The following is a 23,587-nucleotide window of genomic DNA, read 5'->3' on the forward strand; positions in this document are numbered from 1 at the left end:
TTTTTTTTTCTGTGCATACATATTTCAAGTAAGCTCTGTAGTTATAACTATAGCAAGTGACACGTGATGGACCCCAAATCGCTGCACTGTGAAATATGCACAGAAAAAAAAGGACAAATGAAGATATCAAGGTCTGTTTTATTTTGCGCTGAACTGTAAAATGCCACCCTTGTTGGACAGAAGATTACTGATTCTGAGCAGGGCTCGCTGACTGCTAAGTTGTGGGTAGTGTTTCACTTTCGGCAACTGTTAATATCCAGGGTTATCCAGGCATAATGACCTCACTATTTGTGACACATTGTTGAATTTTCTGGTTCTTTTAACTTATTTAGACCTTTCTCCCCCTTCTCTATTCATTGGAAGACTGGAATGATCCTGAGCAGAGCAATAACTCAGGGCTGCCTAGCCATTGGTCATCCAATCAGAGTCAAGACTGCTGAGGGAACATCACTAGAAGGATATAAATTAATACTACAGAAAAGGTAAATCTTGTGGGCTATTAATATTTAACTGAAGCTAATAAATATTAATTTCAAGAATTCTAAATAATCAAATTATGATGGCTCACTGTTTGGATGGGATATTCATTAGATGTTTAAATTTGTGTTCATAATATCAATATTAATTTTTAAATCTTAAATAAGCTTGAGAATATATGCTTCTTAGTTTGGTAGTATCTTTAAAATGTTTTAAAAAGTGAAATGTTGGACTTCTGTGAGTACCTATGTTGTAGACAAGGTGCTGCTTTATTCTATAATTATGAGAATTCTTTTCTTTATATCCATTTTGATTGCTAATTTAAAGTATTAAAATCTTCTATCTTCTGAATATGTAATATTGAATTATGAAAGAAAAATCACAAAGACAAAAAAATTAATGGCTTGTAAATGTCCATAAGTGTCCTCCATGTTAGTTTTTTCTAACATGGGAAAATACAGTTAAAAATAGAAAATAGATTTAAAAAATTAACAATGAGGAAGAAAGTTAATATATCTCCAATGGTTTGGAAATATTGTTTCGTAGATACTTTCTTCTTTTTCATTATTGATCTTTTGTTTTCACCTAGTGTTGACAAAAACAACTTCTATTGTACTTTAGGATTTAGAAAGCCAATGCCCAACTAATTCTGGCTGGATAGAAAATTAAGATGTGCTTAGGGATGAAACCAGAACTAGGGTACTTAAGCATCAGAGAAGCTAATCCAGCCATAAATACAGAAGGAAAATTTTCCCTAACATGCAAAGCACACTGTCAAACAGATATAAGACTATTGCATAATTATTTAGAGTATGATTTACAGATTCAGATTCCCTCTTTCTCTAACAACAACAAAAAACTTGTGACCCAGACACTATTCTAATTTCTTTATATTGCATTGTCAAATTTAATCCTCACAACAACATGATAAGGTAGGTGTCATTATTATCTTTACAGGTGAGGAAATTGAGGTACAGAGAAATGAATCACTTGCTTTAGGCCATACTACTAAGTGTTTGGGAAGGAATGCAAATCCAAGCAGTCAGACTCTATAACCTGAAATTAGACTCTTAGCCATAATACTACACTGCCTATAAGTTGAAGTTGAGTCAAACCTGAGACTGTCAAGTGTGATAGCAGATACTTCAGTGGATGAGTGGAGTAGAATCAATTGAGAAACCAAGGCAGACAGGAAAGAAAGACAGTAGCTTGGCATCATGAAAATTGGCCAGGGCTAGTAGGGTCCTAAATACATAGTTACTAAGGAGGGACAGACAACCCTAAAGCAAGTTACAGTTTGATGTGGGGCTGTATGTGGCATGGGTAACAGGATTTCTGGATCAGAATCAATGCTGTAAACTAGAGTCATATCAAGCAAGAACTTACAATGCCAATGTTGATGCCAAACTGTGTAACATGGAACTAGAGATGCTTCAGCTCATTTATTCTACAGATATAATAATAAACAAAAAAATAAATCAATTGTAAGTGACCCAGAAATGACATAAATGATAGAATTACTAGATAGGACATTAAAACAGTTAACTGTGTTCTGTATATTCAAGAAGCTAGAGGAAAGTTTGAATATGTTAAGTAAAACATGAAAAATATAAAAAGACACAAATCAAATTTCTCTATATGAAAACTACAATGTATGAGATGAAAAATATACTGAACATGGCTAATGGCAGATTTGAAATTATAGAAGAAAAATTTAGTAAATTTCAAAAGATAATAAAACTATTCACAATAATAACCAAAGAAAAAAGATACTGGGAGTAGGGGAGAAGATCAGAGTGTCAGTGAGATGTGAGCAAACTTCATTTGGTCTAATTTATGAGCATTTAGAGTCTCTGAAGGTCTGAAGCAGGGAACAGACCTGAATATTGGAACAAATAGTATCTGAACAATTTCCAAATTTTATAAGAACCATAACCCACAGAACCAAGATGCTTAACAAATTCCAAGCACAAGAAACATGAATAAACAAAATCAATGCACATGATAATAAAATTGCTTAAAATTTGTGATAAAGAGAAAATCTTAAAAACACACAGAGAAAAGATATTATATACATGATGAACAAAAATAAGGCTGACAGCAGATTTCTTGTTTGCAACAATGAAAGTGAAAAGACAGTGGAAGAACATCTTTAAAATACTAAAAGGGGGTGAACCCTATCAATATAGAAATCTTTTTCCAATGAAAATATCTTTAAAATATTAAGGAAAAACAAAGGCTTTAGATATTCAGAAGCTGAAAGAATTCATCACCAACAGATCTTTACAATAAGCAATGTTTAAATAAGTCCTTCCAGCAAAAGAAAAATGATACCAGTCAGAAGTACAAAGCACTAGAAATGGTAACTACATAGGTAATATAAAAATGTTATTAATTATTATTTAAATCTCTCTATCAGATGATTGTTTAAAGCAATATTTTTGTTTTTTGTTTTTTTTTTTTTGAGACAGAGTCTCGGTTTGTTGTCCAGGCTAGAGTGAGTGCCGTGGCGTTAGCCTAGCTCACAGCAACCTCAAACTCCTGGGCTCGAGCGATCCTTCTGCCTCAGCCTCCTGAGTAGCTGGGACTACAGGCATGCGCCACCATGCCCGGCTAATTTTTTATATATATATATCAGTTGGCCAATTAATTTCTTTCTATTTATAGTAGAGACAGGGTCTCGCTCTTGCTCAGGCTGGTTTTGAACTCCTGACCTTGAGCAATCCGCCCGCCTCGGCCTCCCAAGAGCTAGGATTACAGGCGTGAGCCACCACGCCCGGCCTAAAGCAATATTAATACTATATTATGGAGATAATATGTAGAAGTAAATATGTGCTGGAAATAGCACAAATGCCAAAAGAAGAGAAGAAAAAAGATTTTTATACTGTTTTTCAATGTTATAATATCAACTGAAAGTAGATAAGCTAAAGATATATAACAACTGCAGCAACCACTAAAATAATATGACAAAAAGTTATGGCTAGCAAGCCAAAAAAGTAGATAAAGTGAGATAATAATAGTAATTAATCCAAAAGAAGACAGGTGACAAGGGAAAGGAGAACACAGAACAGAAATAGAAAACAAATAATAAGATGGTATATTTAAAGTCACCTGTATCAATGATCACATTAAATATAAATAAACAACCCATTTAAAAGTCAGTCATTGATAATAGATAGATAAAAAGCAAGATCCCTCAATATGCTACCTATGAGAAGCCCACTTTAAATATAAAAACTTTTGGGGGATTAGTTTTATCATTGTATTTGTCAACTTAGATAATAAGGACCAATTCCTTTAAAGGCTACAAACGACCAATGCCTACTTGAATAAAAAAAAAAAAATAGGTAACCTGAATAGCCCAACATCTCTTAAAGAATTCAAATCCTTCCCATAAAGAAAACTTCAGGCCCAGATGACTTCACTAGCTTCACTTGGAAATTCTACTAAACATTTGAGGAAAAATATTACCAATTCTATACAATCTCATCTGGAAAATAGAAAAAGAGGGAGTACTTTCTAATTGATTCTAGAAGTTAGCATTACTCTGATAATGAAAACTAGACAAAGACATTATAGGACAAGAAAATTATAGACCATTATTTCTCATGAATGTAAGTACAAAATTTCTTTACAAAATTTTAGCAAATTGAATACAACAACATATAAAAAGATATATCATGACCAAGTGGGGTTTATCCCAGGAATGCAAGATTGATTTAACAATAATTAACTCAAAATGGATCATAGACCTTAATGTAAAACCTAAAACTGTAACTCTGTAAATAACCGTAACTCTGTAAATTTTACATGAAAACATAAGACAAAATGTTCATGACCTTGTATTAGGCAAAACTTTCTTATGTCTGACACCTAGAGCATGATCTGCAAAAATATAAATTGATAAGTTAGACTTCATTAAAATTAAGAATTTCTGTTCTTTGAAAGACAGTGTTAAGAGAATGAAAAGACAAGCCACAGACAAGGTGAAAATATTTCCAAATCATGTGTATTTGCAAAATACACACACACACACACACACACACACACACACAGCTTAAGAAAACGTGGGCAGATAAATGGTTTGAATAGGTACTTTAACAAAGCAGATATACAGTTGGCATATGAAAAGACGCTTATATCATTAATCAGGGAAATGCAAAATAAGCCTATAATGAAGTATCACTACATATCTGTTTGAATGTCTGATATTAAAAGACTGACCATACCAAGTATTGGTGAGCATACAGAACAACTAGAACACTCATCTATATTGGTGGAAATATAAAATGATTTAGTTACTTTGGAAAACAATTGGTACTTTCCTAAATTATTAAACTTTTATCTACCTTAAGACTCAGCCATTCTACTCCTAGAAATTTATACAAAGAAAATTAAAGTGTATGTTTATACAAAGACTTGTATATAAATGTTCATAGCAGTTTTATTTCTAAAAGCCAAAAGAAAAAACTAGAAACAACCCAATGTCCATCCATAGATGAATAAACAATCTATGTAATAGAATATTACCCAAAAATAAATGGGAATAAACTCTTGATACATGCAACAATATGGATGAAGCTCAAAGTGATTATGCTGAAGGAAAAGAGAAAGAAACAAAAAGTATGTATTGTTTGATTCTATTTATATATAATTTTAGAAAGTGCTAACTAATCTAGAGTAATAGAAAGCAGATCAGTAGTTGCCTGAAGATAGGAAGATGGGGAGAGACAGGAAAGAGGGATTACAAAGGGACACAAGGAGATTTGGGAGTGATTTATTTTGGGTGATGGATGTCGATATGTTCATTATCCTGATTGTTGTTGTCAGGTCCAGCCTCTTGGTGGACTGTTGTCCTGGTTCTTTGGCTCCTTGCTTGGAAAATTTACAAGCAGGTCCTGTGTGACAAAATGACCACAGACAGGAAGCAATTTCACGTAGTTTTATTGCAGAAAAGAAGCTATACAAAGTGAGAGTGTGTTCCAGAGAGGAATGAGTTAGTCTCCACAAGTGGAGAAAGACATTGCAGACTCCCAGGTGGTTCCCTTTTATTGGCCTAGTCCAGGGGAGGACATATGGGAGGTGTAGGATGTTGCCAGATGATTGATATACATGACTGACAGGTGTACCTACAACAAAGTTGCAGCTTCACAGGTGTGTATGACTCAAAACCTCAAGTTCTTGCTCTTTGAAGTTGTTTCCTGCATTTTCCTGCAGTCTTCCCCTTATCCCCACCAGCTTTTACACCTTTAGGAACCACCCTCCTGGCCTGTATCTGCCACTTGCAGATTTGGTCCCTGCCTAACACCATTCCTTTTCTGCAGTAAAAGCTGTTTGTGTGGAATTGCTTCCTGTCTGTGGTCACTCCCTCACACAGGCCTGCTTGTGAATTTTCCAAGCAAGGAGTCAAAGAACCAAGACAACAGTCCGCCAGGCTGGACCTGACATTGTGATGCTTGTACAGCTATGTAGGTATTTCAAAACTTATCAAATTTTACACTTTAAATATGTGCCTATCAATTTTACCATATTGTACAATATTTTATGTCAGTTATGGGCATACTCATCATGCCCAGGACACTGGATACTGAAAGTAGTGATGCATCTCATCAGCTGATCTGGTCTTAGTCCATTGAGGTGTACTTCCTACTTTGGCCAGGATTGTCATGGAATTGAGTGGGGCTGAAGCTCAAGACTCAATGTTCTTATTGACTATAGAAGAGGGAGTATGGGCAAGAAAGAGATGATAATAAAAAAAAAGAAGAACTGTAGTAAGTTTAACTTTAAAAATCTCTATTTACAAGAAAGGATTTTGTTTAATCTACAAAAGAAGGAAGAAATGAGGAATAGAATGTGGGAAAGGAGTAGGATAGGTGGGAGGAAGGGAGGAACTCTATGCAAATGAGGATTATTTGCATTTGTATTAATGCAACTTGCCTTTATCTGAGAAACAAAATCTAAGATGGAGGCAAAATAGCAGAAAATTTGGAAAACTAGAGGTTCTTGCTAACTGTGAAGCTATACTTCATTTTTAGAAAGCAGTAAGGACCAAAACTGTTAGAGCTTACCTCACATCTAGGTATGCATTTTTAAATACATCTTTTCCAGAGCATTTAAAGAAACTGTGTGACTTATTTTTTCAGGATAACCATATTTCATTATAAAAACAATAAATATCCTCATGTGACGGCAACTTCTAGAGACAAAATTTTTCTTCTCCTAAGTAGTATAATATGATTTTAACAAAAGCTATAAATCAAGACATAGCCTTTTATATGCTAAAAATAATACAACTAGCACTTAAAGTGGCAACCTGACAACTCACAAAGAATATTGTAAACATATCATGCCTCATTAGCTCAGTTATGTCTCATTTGGTGTTAATCATCTTATTCTTATTCAAAAGAGCAAGTGCTTGCACATATTTTTCCTTTTAATATTTTTTTCTGTTGTGTGTATCTGACCATCAGTGGATGAAAGGCAAACCAACAATGTCATTATAAAGTGGCCTTAGCTATTGCAAATCATTAAAAAAATGTTTCTTTCCAAAAGATATTTTGGACATCTTATAGATAAACCAGTCAAATCAAAGTTATTCTGCAGGCCACCATTTAATCTTGATATTACTTTATTTTAAAGGAATGTGGATATGTAGGATCTGACATTGTGTTAAACTAAAAAAATTATTAAAGTAGCATACACACATAGAAGTTATAAAGGCTAAAAACTAGTGACCCATAGATTTTGTTTGGCCTGAATATTATTACAATTTTTTTAATTAGTTATGAGCCTATAGAAATAGGGATATTTAACACAAAAAGTTGTAGACTGCTGACTTTTCTTGAAAAAAATCACAAAAATGGGCAGCATGGGACCTGCATTCTCTCATAACACCAATTAGGCAAGAACTGAGTGATGAGTGTCACCTTTAGATAGAACATATATTCTCTAGTTTGCCATATCTCTACCGTTCACTATGGCAGCCCTCACGCTGGCTCTAGCTGCTTTGTGCAGTTTTATTACCTGTCTGGCCTATGAAGACTTTTCAATTTGCAACTCCTACATTTAGAATCAGTGGACTAATGGACCCACCAAAGGTCTGTAGACTTCCTAAATATGGGCTGAATTTTCTCTCTTAATCATGATCCATAAAAGAGGTTTCAGACTTTCAGGGAAACTTTTCCAGTTTTAAATAATCTTTACTATCTTCTTTATTTTAATCTTAATCTTTCAGTTATGGTTTTTTGCATCCACTTTTTTGTTTTTTTGCCGATTGTCTTGCTGGAAATCGGGTGACAGCTGGTCAACTTTTACCAGACTAGGTTAAAAACACACACTGCTTTAAGGACACTTTTAAATACAGCCAAGTGTAGCTCTGTAATACGAGATAACAGGAGCAGACAGATGTAATATTCACACATATAGATAATACCATTAGAAATGTCAGCATCAAAAAGAAAATTGTCCATGTGTAATTTACAGTATGTGGATTGCTAAGTGAAATTTGTTGCTGTTCTTACTAGGTTAAGAATTGTGGAGGGGAAATCCCTTTTCCCTCCATCCTCTATGTAGATTCTACTTTTGGCCCAGGTAGTTTTGGTAGAAGCCAGAGTCATTTGAGGCTGCCTGGGAAAATAAATTTGTGATCATGAAGCATGATGGTCATCCTCCTTAGTCTACTAGGAAATGATGAAATTTCCCCCCAAAAGAACTGTGAACATGGGCTGCCTTCTTGCCTCTACTGTCTGACAAATGGAATATTTAAGAGAATACATACATATATATGTATCAATGTATAGACATGCACACATATATACACACATATACATATACACTGATATATATGTACCAGGATCTATATCTATCCTATTGATGTCTATATTTATATCATCTGTAGAGACATGCATATGTATGCAGGCTCAATGGCTCAATGGGGTTACAATTAGCAAGCTTCCCAGGACAGATAGATAGTTCCCTCACTTGTAAAATGAGCATAAAACTGAATAGTCTTAAAAGTCATATGCTTTCCAAATCACAACACTACATACTATCCAAATAGGAACTAGAACCTGGAATGTGTGACTTTCAGCTCAGCACCTTCTCAATTAGATTGGAAAAGTATAACACAAGTTATTTTGTGTGACTTGAAGATTGTAAATGAAGTCAATATTTTAGTCTCACTGATTACAACCTGACATAATCACAGTGACTTAATATACTTTGATATAATCATAAATGTTTTTATATAATTAATTGTATTAAAATAATCACTATATAGTTTCATACTATAACAAATTCTCCTGAGGTACTAAGTTAATATTTCAAGCACTGAATGAAGAAATAACAAAAACAATATTGCTGATCTTTAAGGCTGTCAATCCCAAACTTAGAACTGTATTCCTTTTTTAAGCAAAATTGAAAAGAGTGATTGCTATAATGCCTTGTTGGAAATATGTTTGGTTGTGATAAAATTTAGATCATTTTATTGTATATGAGTTATAACTCAGTGCAACTTAGTTGCAGAGAAGTAAGGATTCTAAAGAGCATCTACTTCAAACCCCTCTTTAATAGTGGTAGTGGTGCTGGTGGTAGCAGTGGTTTGGATAATACTAATGCCATTATTATTATTATAAGAAATCCCAAGGCTACCAGAGACTGACTGATCTACTAAAGGTTATCTAATTAATATAATATCCAGGACTAGAACTCAGATCTCTCAGCCTTAATTCAGCATATGTCATGAAATTTATGCTTGATTCTTGGAGGAAATACAGTTCCTTTATTTATCCCCTCCTTTTCTCGTTGCTGATGTTACTATAGTTATTTTTAAACTTTTTAAAAATATTTTATCTTGGTGCTTGTTGATCAAGAAGAGGAAAGTATGACATAATTCTCTAAATTGGTCTCATATGAACATTGCATATTAGATCTAAATTTGATTTTACACATAAAATGTCTTGAAAAATAAACAGATGCACTTTTGTGTGTAGAAATTTTATTTCTTGAAAAAGTTATTATAAATTAGAATGATACCTTCTTATGCAGCCTAACATAGTACTATAAGAGATTTTTTTTTAATATAACTTTTGTAAAATGTAAAGGTAACATTTGTAGATATAAATAGACTCCAAATAGGAATACTACCAGCAAACTCCCAGGGCTTACAGATGATATAAAACTACGTTTTTAGTAAAATTTCCTAGGCAAATATATACTTGGACAGAATTGAAGCTGTGATAAAACTTGATAAATGCTAGTAAATTTGTATTTCTTTCAGAATTATTTCTTATTTTCTTAGCAAAGGTATAATTTATGTTATTTAGCCACCTGCCAAGGAGATCTTTTAAATCCTCTATGCAGCCATAAATTAAATTTAAAACATTTTTCATGATGGCCTTATTATTAATTTTTAGAGTACTAACATTCTGACATTTTATTCACATATTTATTTATTCAAAGATATCTTTAGTCTCCTATTATTTGCCAGGTACTATGATTAGCTCTGAGGACATGCATGGTCCCTGACCTCATATAGTTGTCAGTCCAGTGGGCAACTTTTCTGTCAAGTTATTCCTGAGAAAAGAGGATATAAATTCAGAAAGTCAAAACTGAAATCAACAATTCATCCTCAAGCCAATACTATAATCCAATTAAAGGCAAAATTCTAAATTTTATGGATTTTAATGGTTAGCATCAGTCTATTAATTACCAATTGCAGATGTCTTATACTTTGAAAAATCATCATTTCCATTTTATTTATCATGAAGAAATATGCTCACAGCAAGAGTGATTGCTTATGAGCAATAAAGTTGCACTGAGTTAGAACCCATACACATTAAAATGATCTAAATTTTATCACAACCAAACACATTTCCATCAAGGCATTATAGCAATCACTCTTTTTAATTTTTTTTAAAAAGAAATGTGATTCTAAGCTTGAGATTGACAGCCTTAATGATCAGCAATATTATTTTTGTTATTTCTTCTTTCAGTGCTTAAAACATTTTTTTTTCCATCATGCTGCGATGCATGAATAGTGCTTGAAATATTAACTGTCTTAGTACCTTAGGAAAAGTTTGGTTATAGTATGAAACTACACAGTGATTATTTTAATACAATTAGTTGTATAAAAAACATTTATGATTATATCAAAGTATATTAAGTCGCTGTGATTATGTCAGGTTGTAATCAGCGAGACTAAAATATTGACTTAATTTACAATCTTCAAGTCACACAAAATAACTTGTGTTATACTTTTCCAATCTAATTGAGAAGGTGCTGAGCTGAAAGTCAGACATTCCAGATTCTAGTTCCTATTGGATACTATGGAGTGCTGTGATTTTGACCAGCTCATCTCACTTCTCTGTTTCTCACTTTATTCATTTATAAAATGGGGACTGGATTAGAATAGGCCTTCAGTTACACTGAAATCCTCACAGTCTATGTGTTGTTTCTTGGGGTAATAACTATTGTCACAATCATAATTTTAGTTCTGGACCCCAAGTCAAAATAAAAAAAGCTTCTCTTTTCCTTTATTAATTACAAAATAAAAAGATCCTTAGAAAGACTACCTCCCCTAATACCTCTATCACCCCACTTAATGCTGAAATTGTTTGAGCAACAATTATATTGTCAAAGCCAGAGAAAGGGATTCTTAGCTTAGGGATCATTTATACCTTACAAGACATTTCATTTAAAATTTTTACATAAGTATTAGAATTCTTTGTATTTTCTCACATCTCTGCTCTCCTCTCCTCCATTCTGATTTCATTTTTTTCAATAATAATTATTAAATAATTTCCTCTTCTTTACCCAAATTTGATATCTGATACTTACCCTTGACTACTCTCTCTAACTCCACCTCATTTATTCAATCACTAAATTATTTCTCCTTTTATAATATTATTTTATATTATATTATTTATATAGGAACATTATTTTGTATTATATTATTTGAACAGGAATATTATTTGTATAGGAAAAACAAACTGCTCTATATACTTCACTTCTGACACTATATGTGTGGGTGTTTTTTCACACCAAGCAATTCTTTAATTCTCTGTGGACACCAATGGTGTGTCCTATAATTCAATTCAGTTCTGAATTGAACACTACCTACCTGGAGTTAGCATTAGATCCCACAAGTTAAGGGCTCAGTCCTATTAATACAAGATTGCCTCCCCTTCAGACTCCAATCACAAGTCCCAGGTTGTCACCTGTACTTCTGACCAACCAGGTATAAATCAGGTTTTCTATGACCCCTCTTTGGGTTTGATAACTTGCTAGAAAGGCTCACAGAGCTTAGGAAAACATTTACTTACTTTTACCAGTTTATTATAAAGGATATAATAAAGGATACAGATGAACAGTCAAATGAAGAGGTACATAAGACAAGGTCTGGAAGGGTCCCAAGCACAGGAGCTTCTGTCCCTGTGGAGTTGGGTACACCCTCTCTTGGCAGATGGATGTGTTTAGAAAATTGGAAGCTCTCCAAATTCTGTATTTTAGGGATTTTTATGGAACTATGATTGATTATCAACTCATTTCTCTGGCTCTTCTGCCTTCCCAAGAGTATGGGGATGGGCCTGAAAGTTCTAAGCTTCTAATCATGGCTTGGTCTTTCTGGTGACCAGCTCCCATGCAGGAGCCCACCAAGAGTCACTTCATTAGAACAAAAGATGCTCCATCACTCAAGAAATTTCAAGAGGGTTAGAAGCTCTGTGTCAGGAACCCAGCACAGAGACAATATGTTTCTTATTATTTCACAATTTTAAACATCTTTCCTTTCCTTACTGCTCTCATCATTCTAGTTTAGTGTTTTTAAAGTCTGGTCCATAGACCATATATATACAAATTCCCCAACATTCCTATAATTGGAATCATTTGCAACACCTATTAATGTAGATTTCTGAGGGTCTGTACCTTCAGAATCAAAATCTCTGACGATAGGGATCTGGAAACCTACATTGTTATCAAGCACTCATTTCAACATGCCCAAGAATTCTTCATATTCTCTCTTATATAGACTGAATGTGGACAAAAGACTAATGTGTACTGAACCAGTTTGGACTGCTGCCTTTACATGTTATGCTCAGATCATATAGCAGCTTGCTTTAGAATAAAGCATTATCTGACATCTCTTATTCTTAACCTTTGATGTTTCTGTCAAAATTCAGAGACAGTAGGAGAAGACTTGCTTAACATCCAGTTACACTTAATTTAATTCATTTGTCCTACCTTTTTAAGATTTCTAAATATTAATGAATACATGATTAGTTAATTTAGGCATGATTAACTTCATCACATTTTAGTTTTCGTTCTTACACAGATTTAGCTCAGAAAATATATTCCCTAATAAAATTAGTTAGTTGTTTTAGAAGTAGCTACTTGAGGTTCCTAATTTTCCATGATATCTTTTTTTATACTATTCTCTTACTCCTTATGTTTAATTAAATGTAAAGATTTCTCTCTATTTCATAGAGGATCTTTTCCAGGGGGCAGAAATTTTTATAATATTTTTATTGATTGTATTTATTCCATACAACTCTTAATTACTGTTTTTATTGATAATACACACACCCACACCCACACACACATCACTTTGGGTACCAGGGCATCATAGCAGAGAAATTGGTTATCTTAGGTAAAGCATTAGCTGCTGAGATAGCAGTGATCATGGCAGAATGAATTCTTGGTAGAGTGTGGGCAGTCCTCCTGCCAGGCAATATGGAAAATGATCATTTTGTTTGAAACTCTACAAGTGTTTCTGTGTTGAGAAAAGGTGTCAATCTCTAAATGACATTTTCATTACAGACACAAAGGCGATGAATTTCAGAAGTGGGTGTTTGGAACTGATGGCTGTATTTGTTCTAAGGTAAGGACTTTATAAGCCACAGCTTTTCTATTCTAAGAAAAACCTATCCTAAGTTTTTCAATTCTCAGATTCTTTTAAAAAATATACTGTCTTTTGTTGACAGCAAGAAATGCTTTTTGTGAACAAATCATTTCACTCTGTGCCTAGATGTTTAGGATTTAACTTAACTCAATACTTTCCTCTGAGGTTGTGTTTGATTTTAAAATACAAATTTTCCAAAGCCAAAAATAATTTTTTTCTGATTCATTACTTTGATATGACCCAGCATTTCAGGACATCACTTTCCTTATTCATTAAAATGAGGAGATGATTGCAATTTGGAAAACTGGCAATATCTACCAAAGCTGAACTACCAAAGCTGGGCTGTCTATACAGCCCAGCAATTCCCCTACTAGTTATATATACTAACAGAAATGCTTACATATCTTAAAGAAAGGATATTTACTAAAATGTTAATAGCAGCACTAATTGTAGTAGCCTCAGAGTAGGGATTACTCAAATACTTGTCAGCATTAGTGTTACTGAAAGTTTGGCACTTGTCCCCAAGGCCACATCAGAAGGATGTGAACAATTGGTTGAGGAGAAAGAAAGAGAAGTTTATTAATTTGCCAGCAAATGAGAAGGTTGGCAGACTCCCATCTTAAATTACCAACATACAGAGTTTTTCAAGGTTCTGATCAATCCCATCTTTGGGTAAGACAATCTTGTGAACCCTGCCCAGATTAATCTCATCTTTGGCTAAAAGAGTCTCCTGACTACCACCAGGAATAATCCCATCTCTTGTGGCACCAAGAACAAAGGACACTCCCCTTGCCTCTACTTATGCTGGCCTTAGGCAGGGATACAGGTCCTAGTTCTCCAAAAGGAGTAGAGGATGTTGTTAGAGAGACTTAAAACATTTTTGCCATTTTTCCAAGCCATTTCTTCTGTTACATTAGAAGGGATAAATAAATTGTGATATATACTGTATATTCACTGGAATATTATATGGTAGGATTGGCAAACTTCTTTTTGTAAAGAGCCAGATACTAAATATTTTGGGCTTTGAAGGCCATACAATCTTTATCTCAGCTTCTCAAGCCTACTTTTGTAGTATGAAAACCACCATAGACAATATGTAATCAAATGGGTGTGTCTGTGTTTCAGTAAAACTTTATTAACAGAAACAGGTCGGGCAGATTTGATTCCTGGGCCATAGTTTCCAAATCCTGTGGTATAGCAGTGCCAATGAATGAACCACAACTATTCATAACAATGTATATTAATCTCATAAACGTAATGGTAAACAAAAGAAACCAGATGCAAAGAATATACACTGTATGATTTCAATTATTTAACAGTTTGATACCAAGCAAAGAAAGAAATCTATTGTGTTAGAAGTTGGAAAGTAGTTAGGCCTGAGGTAGGTTGCTAACTAAATGGAGGCACAGCAGGGACTTTTGATGTGTCTTGATATTCTGTTTCTTGACATGGGGTAGGCAACTGAACAGGAATTCACTATGTGAAAATGGATTAAATCATACACTTATGATTTTCATACTCTTCTGTATGTACATCATATTTATATAAAAAATTTACTTTAATAAAATGAGGACATTGGCCTTTGGTCCTCAAGGTTTCCTTCCTGTTCTATGATTCCAATTCTAAATGATGTTAATTAATCATTGATATTTAAAAAAGGAAAATATTAGATTAATCACATATTATTTGTTCGTGTTTGCCTTCAGAATCCCACCCTCATGGCCTCAGATATGGTAGGTTACTTAGATGATTGAGACTGGAGATACATGGTATGTTAGTTTCCTAGGGCTGCCAAAAGAAAGTACCATGAAGTAGGTGGCTTAAAACAACATAAATTTATTCTGTCACAGTTCTGGAAGTTAGAAGTTTGATATTGAGGTTTGGGTAATGCTGTGTTCTCTCCATATCCTCTGAGGAAGGACTCTTTCTTTTTTCTCTCACCTTCTCATGGTCCTATACATGCCTTGTTTTGTGGCAGCATAAATCTAATCTCTGCCATCATCTTCACATGTCTGTTTTTCCATCATGTCTGTGTCTTCACATGGCTTTCTCTTCTCTGTATATGTCTGTGTCCAAATTTCCCTCTTTTTGTAAGGACATCAGTCATATTGAATTAGGGCATACCTTAATGACCCAATATTAACTTGATTATCTGCAAAGACCTAATTTCCCAATATGGTCGCATTCACAGGTACCAGGAGTTAGGACTTCAACATACCATTTTTTGAGACACAATGTTACTGAAAACTCAGCACTTGTCCCCGAGGCTGCATCAGAAGAACAAGGACAAGTGGTTTGAGGAGAAGGAAAGAGGAGTTTATTCATTTGCCAGCAAATGGGGAGGCTGGCAAACTCCTGTCTCAGAGTATCCACATCCTGCTTCTGAGCAAAAGTAGAGCTTTTAAAGGTTCTGATCAATCCCATCTTCATTCAGCTAAGACAAAACTGTGACCTCCTCTGGATTATTCTCATCTTGGGGCTAAGACGATTTCATGTCCTCTGCCCAGACAATTGCCTTGAGCCATCTCCTATGGCACAAAGAACAAAAGACATTCCCCTGACCACTGGCCTGAGACAGGGATAAAGGTCCTAGCTCTCCAAAAGGAGTGGGAGAGGTTTGTTTTGAAGAGATATAAAACATTTTTGCCATTTTTTCAAGCTATTTCTTCTGTTACATATTCCCCCCTATCTATGGGAGGAGGGGTGACTACTCTGTTACAACAATTCAACCTGTAATATATAATGTGCCAGTTGTCAATTTATTGCTACTTAGTTCCAAATATCTCCTTCATTGCCTGGCATCTGCCTCAGGCAGCTTTGAAGCAAAGTGCTGCCAATGGGGCACATCCTTGTAAATGCTTTCCTCAAGCATATCCCTTTTGGTTGTATCTTAGTTTTGCTTGTGCTATTATAAAAAAAAATGCCACAGACTTGCTAATTTATAAATAATAGACATTTATTTCTCATAGTTCTGGAGGCTAGGAAGTCTAAGATCAGGACACCAGCAGGTTTGGTGTCTGGTGAGGGCTGCTCTCTACTTCCAAGATGGCGTCTTATTTCTGCATCCCCTGGAGGAGACAAATGCTGTGTCCTCACATGGCAGAAGGGAAAGAAGGGAATGAACACGCCCTCTCAAGCCTTCAATAAGGACCCTAATCCCACTCATGAGGGCTCAACACTTAGAAGCCCCACCTCTTTATACTACCACATTGGCAGTTAAGTTTCAGCATGTGATTTTGGGTGTATATTCAGACAATAACATTCACCTCTGGCACCCCAAATTTATGTCCTTCTCACATTCAAAATACATTTTTTCCTTCCCAATAACTCTAAAAGTCTTAACTTGTCCCCACACTAACTCAAAAGTCTAAAGTACAAAGTCTCATCCAAATATCATCTAAATGAGATATGGATATGACTCAAAGGTATGATTCATTCTGAGGCAAATTGCAGTCCAGCTTTGTACCTATGAAATCAAACAAGTTATATGCTTCAAAAATACAATAGTGGGATAGGCATAGGATAGACATTTTCAATCCACAATGGGGAAATAGGAAAGAAGAAAGGGGTAACAGATTCCAAGTAAGTCCAAAACCCAACCAGGCAAATGACATTAAATCTTGAGGCTTGAAAACCATCTTCTTTGATTCTGTGTCCCACCTTCTAGACACACTGGGGTAGAGGTTGGATCTCCAAGGTTCCAGGCGGCCGCATCTGCATGGATTTGCTGGGTATAGTCTATACTGCAGATCTCATGGGTCGGAGCCTCATGTCTGTACTTTTCCCAGGCTGGAGTTGCACACTGGTGGCTCTACAGTTCTGGGGTCTTGGGGGTGGCTCTTCTCTCACAGCTCCACTAGTTATTGTCTTAGTGGAGACTATTTGTACCAGCCCCACCCCATGACATTTTTCTGCCTGGGCCCAAGGCTCTCCAAGACATCCTTTGAAATCAAGGTGAGGGTAGCCAGGCCTATACAGCTCATACACTCTTGTGTACCTGTAGAATAAGCACAATGTGTATAACCCCAGGATTTACCACCTGTGCCTTCCAGAGTGGTAGCCATTGCAGTTCACACTGCTCCTGGGCCCACTGAAACCACAGCTGGGGTGGCTAAGGACTGCTGTGCCCAAATGCAAGAAGCAGAACCTTAAAGCAGCCCTGGGTAGCTTGTCCAGAAGTCCCATGGGCACCCTGGGCAACTTCTTTGGAACTGTTCTGCCCTCGAGGCCTTGGGATTCTAGGCCTATGACGGGTGGGTAGCCACAAAGATCTCAGAAATGCCTTCAGGGTTATTCTTCCATTGTCCTGATGAATAATATTTGGCTTCCTTCTATCCATACTAACATCCTTAAAAATGTTTACTTGGCCACATCTTTGGTATTTTCTCCGGAACACACTTTTTATCCTTTACAACCTGGCCAGGCTGAGAATTCCCCAAATCTTTAAGTTTTGCTTTCCTTGTAATTATAAATTCTATCTTCAATTTGTTTATCTCTTCTCAAGTTTTACTATAAGGTGTCAAGAGAAGCCATGTAGCACCCTCAACACTTTGCTAGATAATTTTTCTTCCAAATATCATAGTTCATTGCTCTTAAATTTTGCCTTCCTCAAAATCTTAGACCGTGAGCATGCAGACAAGTTATTTGCCCATTTATAAAAAGGATGCCCTTTCCTTCAGTTTTAATAATATATTACTTATTTTTCTCTAAGACCTCATCAGAATAGCCTTTACTTTCCATATTTCTATGAACATTCTTATCATGACCACTTAAGTAATATCTTAGAAGACTTGGGCTCTGTCTACAGCTTCCCTTTTCTTCTGAGTTCTCACCAGCATCACCCTTTATGGTCTGCTCATGGCACTATAGGCTTTTTCTAGCCTACTCCCCCAAAGCCTCACACCCCCTGCCCACCTGCCTGTTACCCAGTTTCAAAGCTGCTTCCACATTTTCACATATTTGTTATAGCAACATCCCACTTCTTGGTACCAATTCCCACTTTAGTTTCATTTGTGCTGCTATAACAAAATACCACAGACTGGGTCGTTTATAAACAATGGAAACTTATTTTTCATACTTCTGGAAGCTGAGACAATGTGTATGACCATGGCCTGGGGAGCTATGCCCAACAAGTGTTGAGCAAGTGATCCCAAGCTAGTTGGGTTACAGTTTGGTTTTATACATTTTAGAGAGACAGGAATTACAGGTGAAATCATAAATCAATACATGGAAGGTGTATGTTAGTCCAGCCCCAAAAGACAGGCTATCTCCATGTAGGAGCTTACAGGTTATAGATGAGTTCAAAGATTCCCTGATTTGTAATTCATTAAAGAAATGAAGCTTTGCCTAGGCCGGGCACAGTGGCTCATACCTGTAATCCTAGTACTTTGGGAAGCCAGGATAGGAGGATTGCTAGAGGCCAGGAGTTCAAGACCAGCCATGGTAATATAGTGAGACCCTGTCTCTACAAAAAAAATAAAAAAATTTAGCTGGGCATGGTGACTTGCACCTGTAGCCCTAGCTACTCAGGAGGCTGAGGCAGGAAATTTGAGGTTACAGTGAGCTATGATGATGCTACTGTACTCTAGCTTGGCCAACAGAGTAAGACCCTGTCTCAAAAAAAAAAAAAAAAAAAAAGGAAGAAAAAAAGAAAAGGAAAAGAGAAGTAACAATAATGAAGCTTTGTCTAAAGGGTTGGAATGTTTTAAGTTAAGATAAAGAAGTGTGTTGACTAGAAACAAAGAGATAAGCCACAATATACTGACTCAAGTGATCTGTTAAGCAAATTGATGGCCTGCAGGTGATTTAATCTTTGCTCAGCATGGCCTTAGGTTCTGTTAATAATTTAGTATCTTATTGTCACAAGAGTATGATTTATCAATTTTATGATCTCTGTTAACATTAATGCTGGTCAATTGTATCTAAACTCCAACAGGAGAGGGTAAAAGGAATGTCTGACTTCCCTTTCCTTCAGGGCCAGGAACTCAGTTTAAGGTTTTTTGGGGGTCCCTGTGGCCAAGGTGGGATCCATGCAGGTGTCAGGGTGCTTAGGATTTTATTTTAGTTCATACTAATTCAACCAAGATGATATATCCTTAGCTCTGCTCATAAGCAGGGAATTTGACACAGCCATGAAATGTCAAAACATTTAAAAAATTGCCTTTATCTAACTTAACTCAAGATTCACCCCAATTTTCCCCTTATTCATCCCTCATTCCATTTTTGATCTTTACCATATTCCTGAGCCAGAGTAAGGCTCTAGGTGGGTGAAGAGGTAGTCACAGAAAGAATGAAGCATGTATATCTTGGTAAAAATATAAAGTAGAATTTTGAGACTGTACCAAAATATCCCTCTAGCTGTTTGGCCTATATCTTCACATGATGACTTAATTCTGAGAAATACTAAACTCAGTCAATTCCTATTACCCAAGAACATAATTCCATCATATACAAGTCTCATTCCTTCTACCAACAGTTGGAAGAGCAGAATCAAAGTTTAAGTCTACTGTCTTCTTTTTCCTCTCCACATTTAGATGCTTGAAGATCTACTTCTGCTCAGTTGTTCTTTTTACTTCTTTTCTCTTAATTTATAATTTTCTGATTATTCCCAACAATACTATAGCTGCTTCTCAAATGATACATGCTTTTATGTTTCAAACATAAGTTATTTTAGAGAAGGTTTTGATTCTAAAACTTCATTCCCAAACAAAATCATTGATATTTTTATAACAGTTATTCTAAATTCACAGAGAAAAACTGTTTATTAATGAGGCATTTCATTCTAGAGGTTTAGAAATTTTGATTAGCTCTAAATTTAGTCATATCCAAACTATTTCCATCTAGTTAAGGATAAATGGAAGATAATTTAATAATTTTTTTCCAGCTAGATCAAAATGAAGCTCATGTCATTTATTTATTTATTTACTTTAAAAAGGCAGAATTACTGCTTTAGGATATTAATACTAATCTTGGCTCCAGCACTTATTAGCTATGTAGCCTTAAGTAAGTCCTTTTACCTTTTATAAGCTTCACATTCTTCCTCTGCAAAATGAAGATATTAAGACTAGCATTTTGGGTATTTGGCACAGATCCTGGCCTATCACAGCTGACCAATTTGTTGCTAATAATGATAATAATAATGAACAAATTTAAATACATTTATTGCATTTTATTTATTGTTTTTACTTGGATTAATTTTTCTTTTGTTTTGTTGTTTTTAAAGTTAATTATTCCTCTACTCATTTGCAAAAAGACAATAACATTACATCACTTCCTTTATACAATTCACTTGTTTTAGCTAAATTAAAATTTTAAACTTAAAGATGGAACCGTAAAATAGAAGCATGGATTTAAGCATCTAACCCAGTGTGGTAGTGAGTGGACATCTTTATAAGTGTGCAAACAAAGATGAAATTCATTAAGGAAAACACTAATGATTTTGAATATATAAAAATTTAAGAACTCCTAAGTCTAAAATAGCTTAAGCAAAAATAAACAGGGAAATATGACAAATAGGGAAATCTTTGCAATATAAACATTAGAGGGTGGGATAATAATCTTAATATATAATAAGCCTGATATAGCAATAGAAAAAGATATACATTTCAATAGAAAAATGGGCAAAGGGCATGAAAAGGAAATATATGACAAAAGAAAAATTGAAAGAACCAAATCAAATGAAAAATTTAGCCTCACTAGAGATTGAATAACTGTAAAACAATGAGATACTATTTTTTCCCTATTAAAAATAGGAAGGTATAAAACTAGGAATATCCAATGTTCATGATGATGTGAGAAAATAAACATACTCATTTTAGTATTAGTGTTAGTATTAGTTATCTATTGCTGTGTAACAAATTATCTCAAAGCATAGTAATTTAAAACAGCAGACATTTATTATCTCACAGTTTCTATGGACCAGGAATCTGGAGTGGCTTACCTGGGTAGTTCTAACTCAGAATGTAGCCAAGGTGTAAACCAGAGTTGCAAACATCTGAGTCTTAACTACCACTAGAAGATCTGCTTCTAAGTACACTTAGGTTGTTACCCAGAGGATTCGTTCCTCACCATGTGGGTGTCTCCATTGTGCTGTTCTCAGCATAAGCTAGTGAACCAAACGAGTGAGAGGGAGCAAGAGAGCAAAATGGAAGTGGAAGTGTCTCTTATAACCTAATCTCCGAAATTCTACTTCTGCCAAATTCTTTGGGTCACACATATACCAACCTGCTATGATGTGTGAGGAGACTACCAAAGGGTATGAATACAAGGAGGCAGGGAACATTGGGGGCCATCTAAGAAACTGATACAATAATGAAGGTAAGTTTGGCATTATCAAAATCCTCAAAAAATGCATATTCCTACTCAGAAATTCCACTTATAGCAGCTTATCCCAACGACTTTATCTAACAGAAGATTCCAAATGAGAGTCAGCAATTGGTGGCTAACTAAAGACCTCATGATCATTGTATGCCTCACATGCTTTGTTTATATTTGGTGTATCATAAATATTTGTTCCTTTGTGTTATTTAGTAAATCATAAATATTAAATGTCTATTTTGTCCTTCCAGCCCTTTCTATGTTCATAGACATATGCTCTACTCTGTGTCTGACACTTCTATACTAACTTATCTATACTTAATGCAGCTGTTTCATCCATTCTATTTGTTTTCTTATCCTCTAGAACAGAATCGAATACTCCCAAACAATACAGCAACTACGCATTACATACATGTATTGTGTTTACAATACTATTTCTATGTACATAGAAATAACTCAATAAATGTTAGCTATCATTATTAATATATAGAATAACTTTACTATTTTAATCTTATTAAAGGATAAAGATTAACTAGCTAAACTTGATCAGATTAAACAACAAATTGGAAATTTTAATATTAAAGTAATTTGCCTTAATTTTTACTGCAAATTGATAATAAAAAGTGTGACACTTAGCCAGACCTTTTTCCTATTAATCTAATTTATCCTTCCTTCTTTCCAGTTGGATAGATTTTTTACTATTGTTTATAAAGCTGGTACTACTTTTTATTTTTTCTTTTTCTGCAGGCTTATCCTCAGTTTGTTCTGACCTACTTAGAGGAGCTAAATGCACAAGTGGATGTGACCCAGACAGAGTATCACATTCACCATGGTGCCTGGACCACAGCTCATCAGGAATGCGGCAGAAACTTAGCAGAAGAGGTCAGTGTAGTGAGCCAGAGGCGAGACAGAAATAGATCTCTAAAACATATTTTGAAAAGAGAAAAAATGTTCAAGTTGCTTTCAGGAGGCAAGCACGAATTCACCTTAATGTTACTGATTATTTAAAATCATACACATAATATAATATCTATATGCACATTTATATTTATAGAAACATTATTTTATTAAATAGATGGTGATGCACTCGCTTTTCTTAGGACTGCCTTCTTTTGTTCTGGCTACATACAAATGATTTATGTGTTGTATGAAGACTGAGGCAACCATGAAAAGTGTAATGTTATATTTTTGGCATATACAGTTTAAATATTTCCACTTGATGAAAATTAGCTACAATATTCCCATATTTCATTTATTAGGTTCTGCAAAAAAGTGCCAGCAACTCTGTTCTGAAGCAACTGCCAGAACCCTCAGACACCCATTTAATGCCAGAAGGTTCTTTTGAGGAGACAGGACAGCTGACAGTGGCACTAGTGAGGAAACTGGAAGAGAAACATCCTAAGGCTTCTGCTCAGAGGTAAGGTACTGACAAAACTGAGCTTTATTGCTCAATGACATTCGATGTTTTCCTTCAGTTTCATGTAAGATTGATTTCTTGAAGATTATTGAAATATCTCAAAAGCCCTTTGGCTTTCAAGCATAGTAGTTTTCGGGTCACATTTGATGAAGAGAGGTGACATTTATGTGTATTTCATGAAAGATGTACGTTGTTTATAAGTATACTTATGATGGGCTGCTGTCCAGGGATCTCACTAAAATCCTCTGAAATAACACAATTAAGCTAAGGCAGTACTGACCATATATCCTATTGTGAAAATACCAAGAGGTCTTTAAGAAGGCCATCTCCATGAGCTATCCCTTTTATTTTCCATGAGGAGAACATTATATTTGGACCCAAAGGTAAATCCAAAGTAGATGATCTTAAGCAATGATAGCTTAACAACAAAACACCTTTTCTATTACTGAAATATAAGCAACATCAGTGATTTTACTAACCAA

General features: G+C 35.0%; 1 protein-coding gene across 1 annotated transcript; it reads left to right on the forward strand.

Moving 5' to 3' along the window:
- The first annotated feature begins 127 nt into the window (after window positions 1-127).
- LOC142870601 (doublecortin domain-containing protein 1-like) lies at window positions 128-23,587 on the forward strand. The gene is made up of 4 exons (XM_076002074.1): window positions 128-482; window positions 13,291-13,351; window positions 22,436-22,570; window positions 22,948-23,587. The coding sequence occupies exons 1-4, from the start codon at window positions 370-372 to the stop codon at window positions 23,107-23,109; spliced, it is 471 nt and encodes a 156-aa protein (XP_075858189.1). The 5' UTR covers window positions 128-369; the 3' UTR covers window positions 23,110-23,587.

The sequence above is a fragment of the Microcebus murinus genome, chromosome 4 (genome assembly GCF_040939455.1).
Source record: "Microcebus murinus isolate Inina chromosome 4, M.murinus_Inina_mat1.0, whole genome shotgun sequence".
NCBI lineage: Eukaryota > Metazoa > Chordata > Mammalia > Primates > Cheirogaleidae > Microcebus > Microcebus murinus.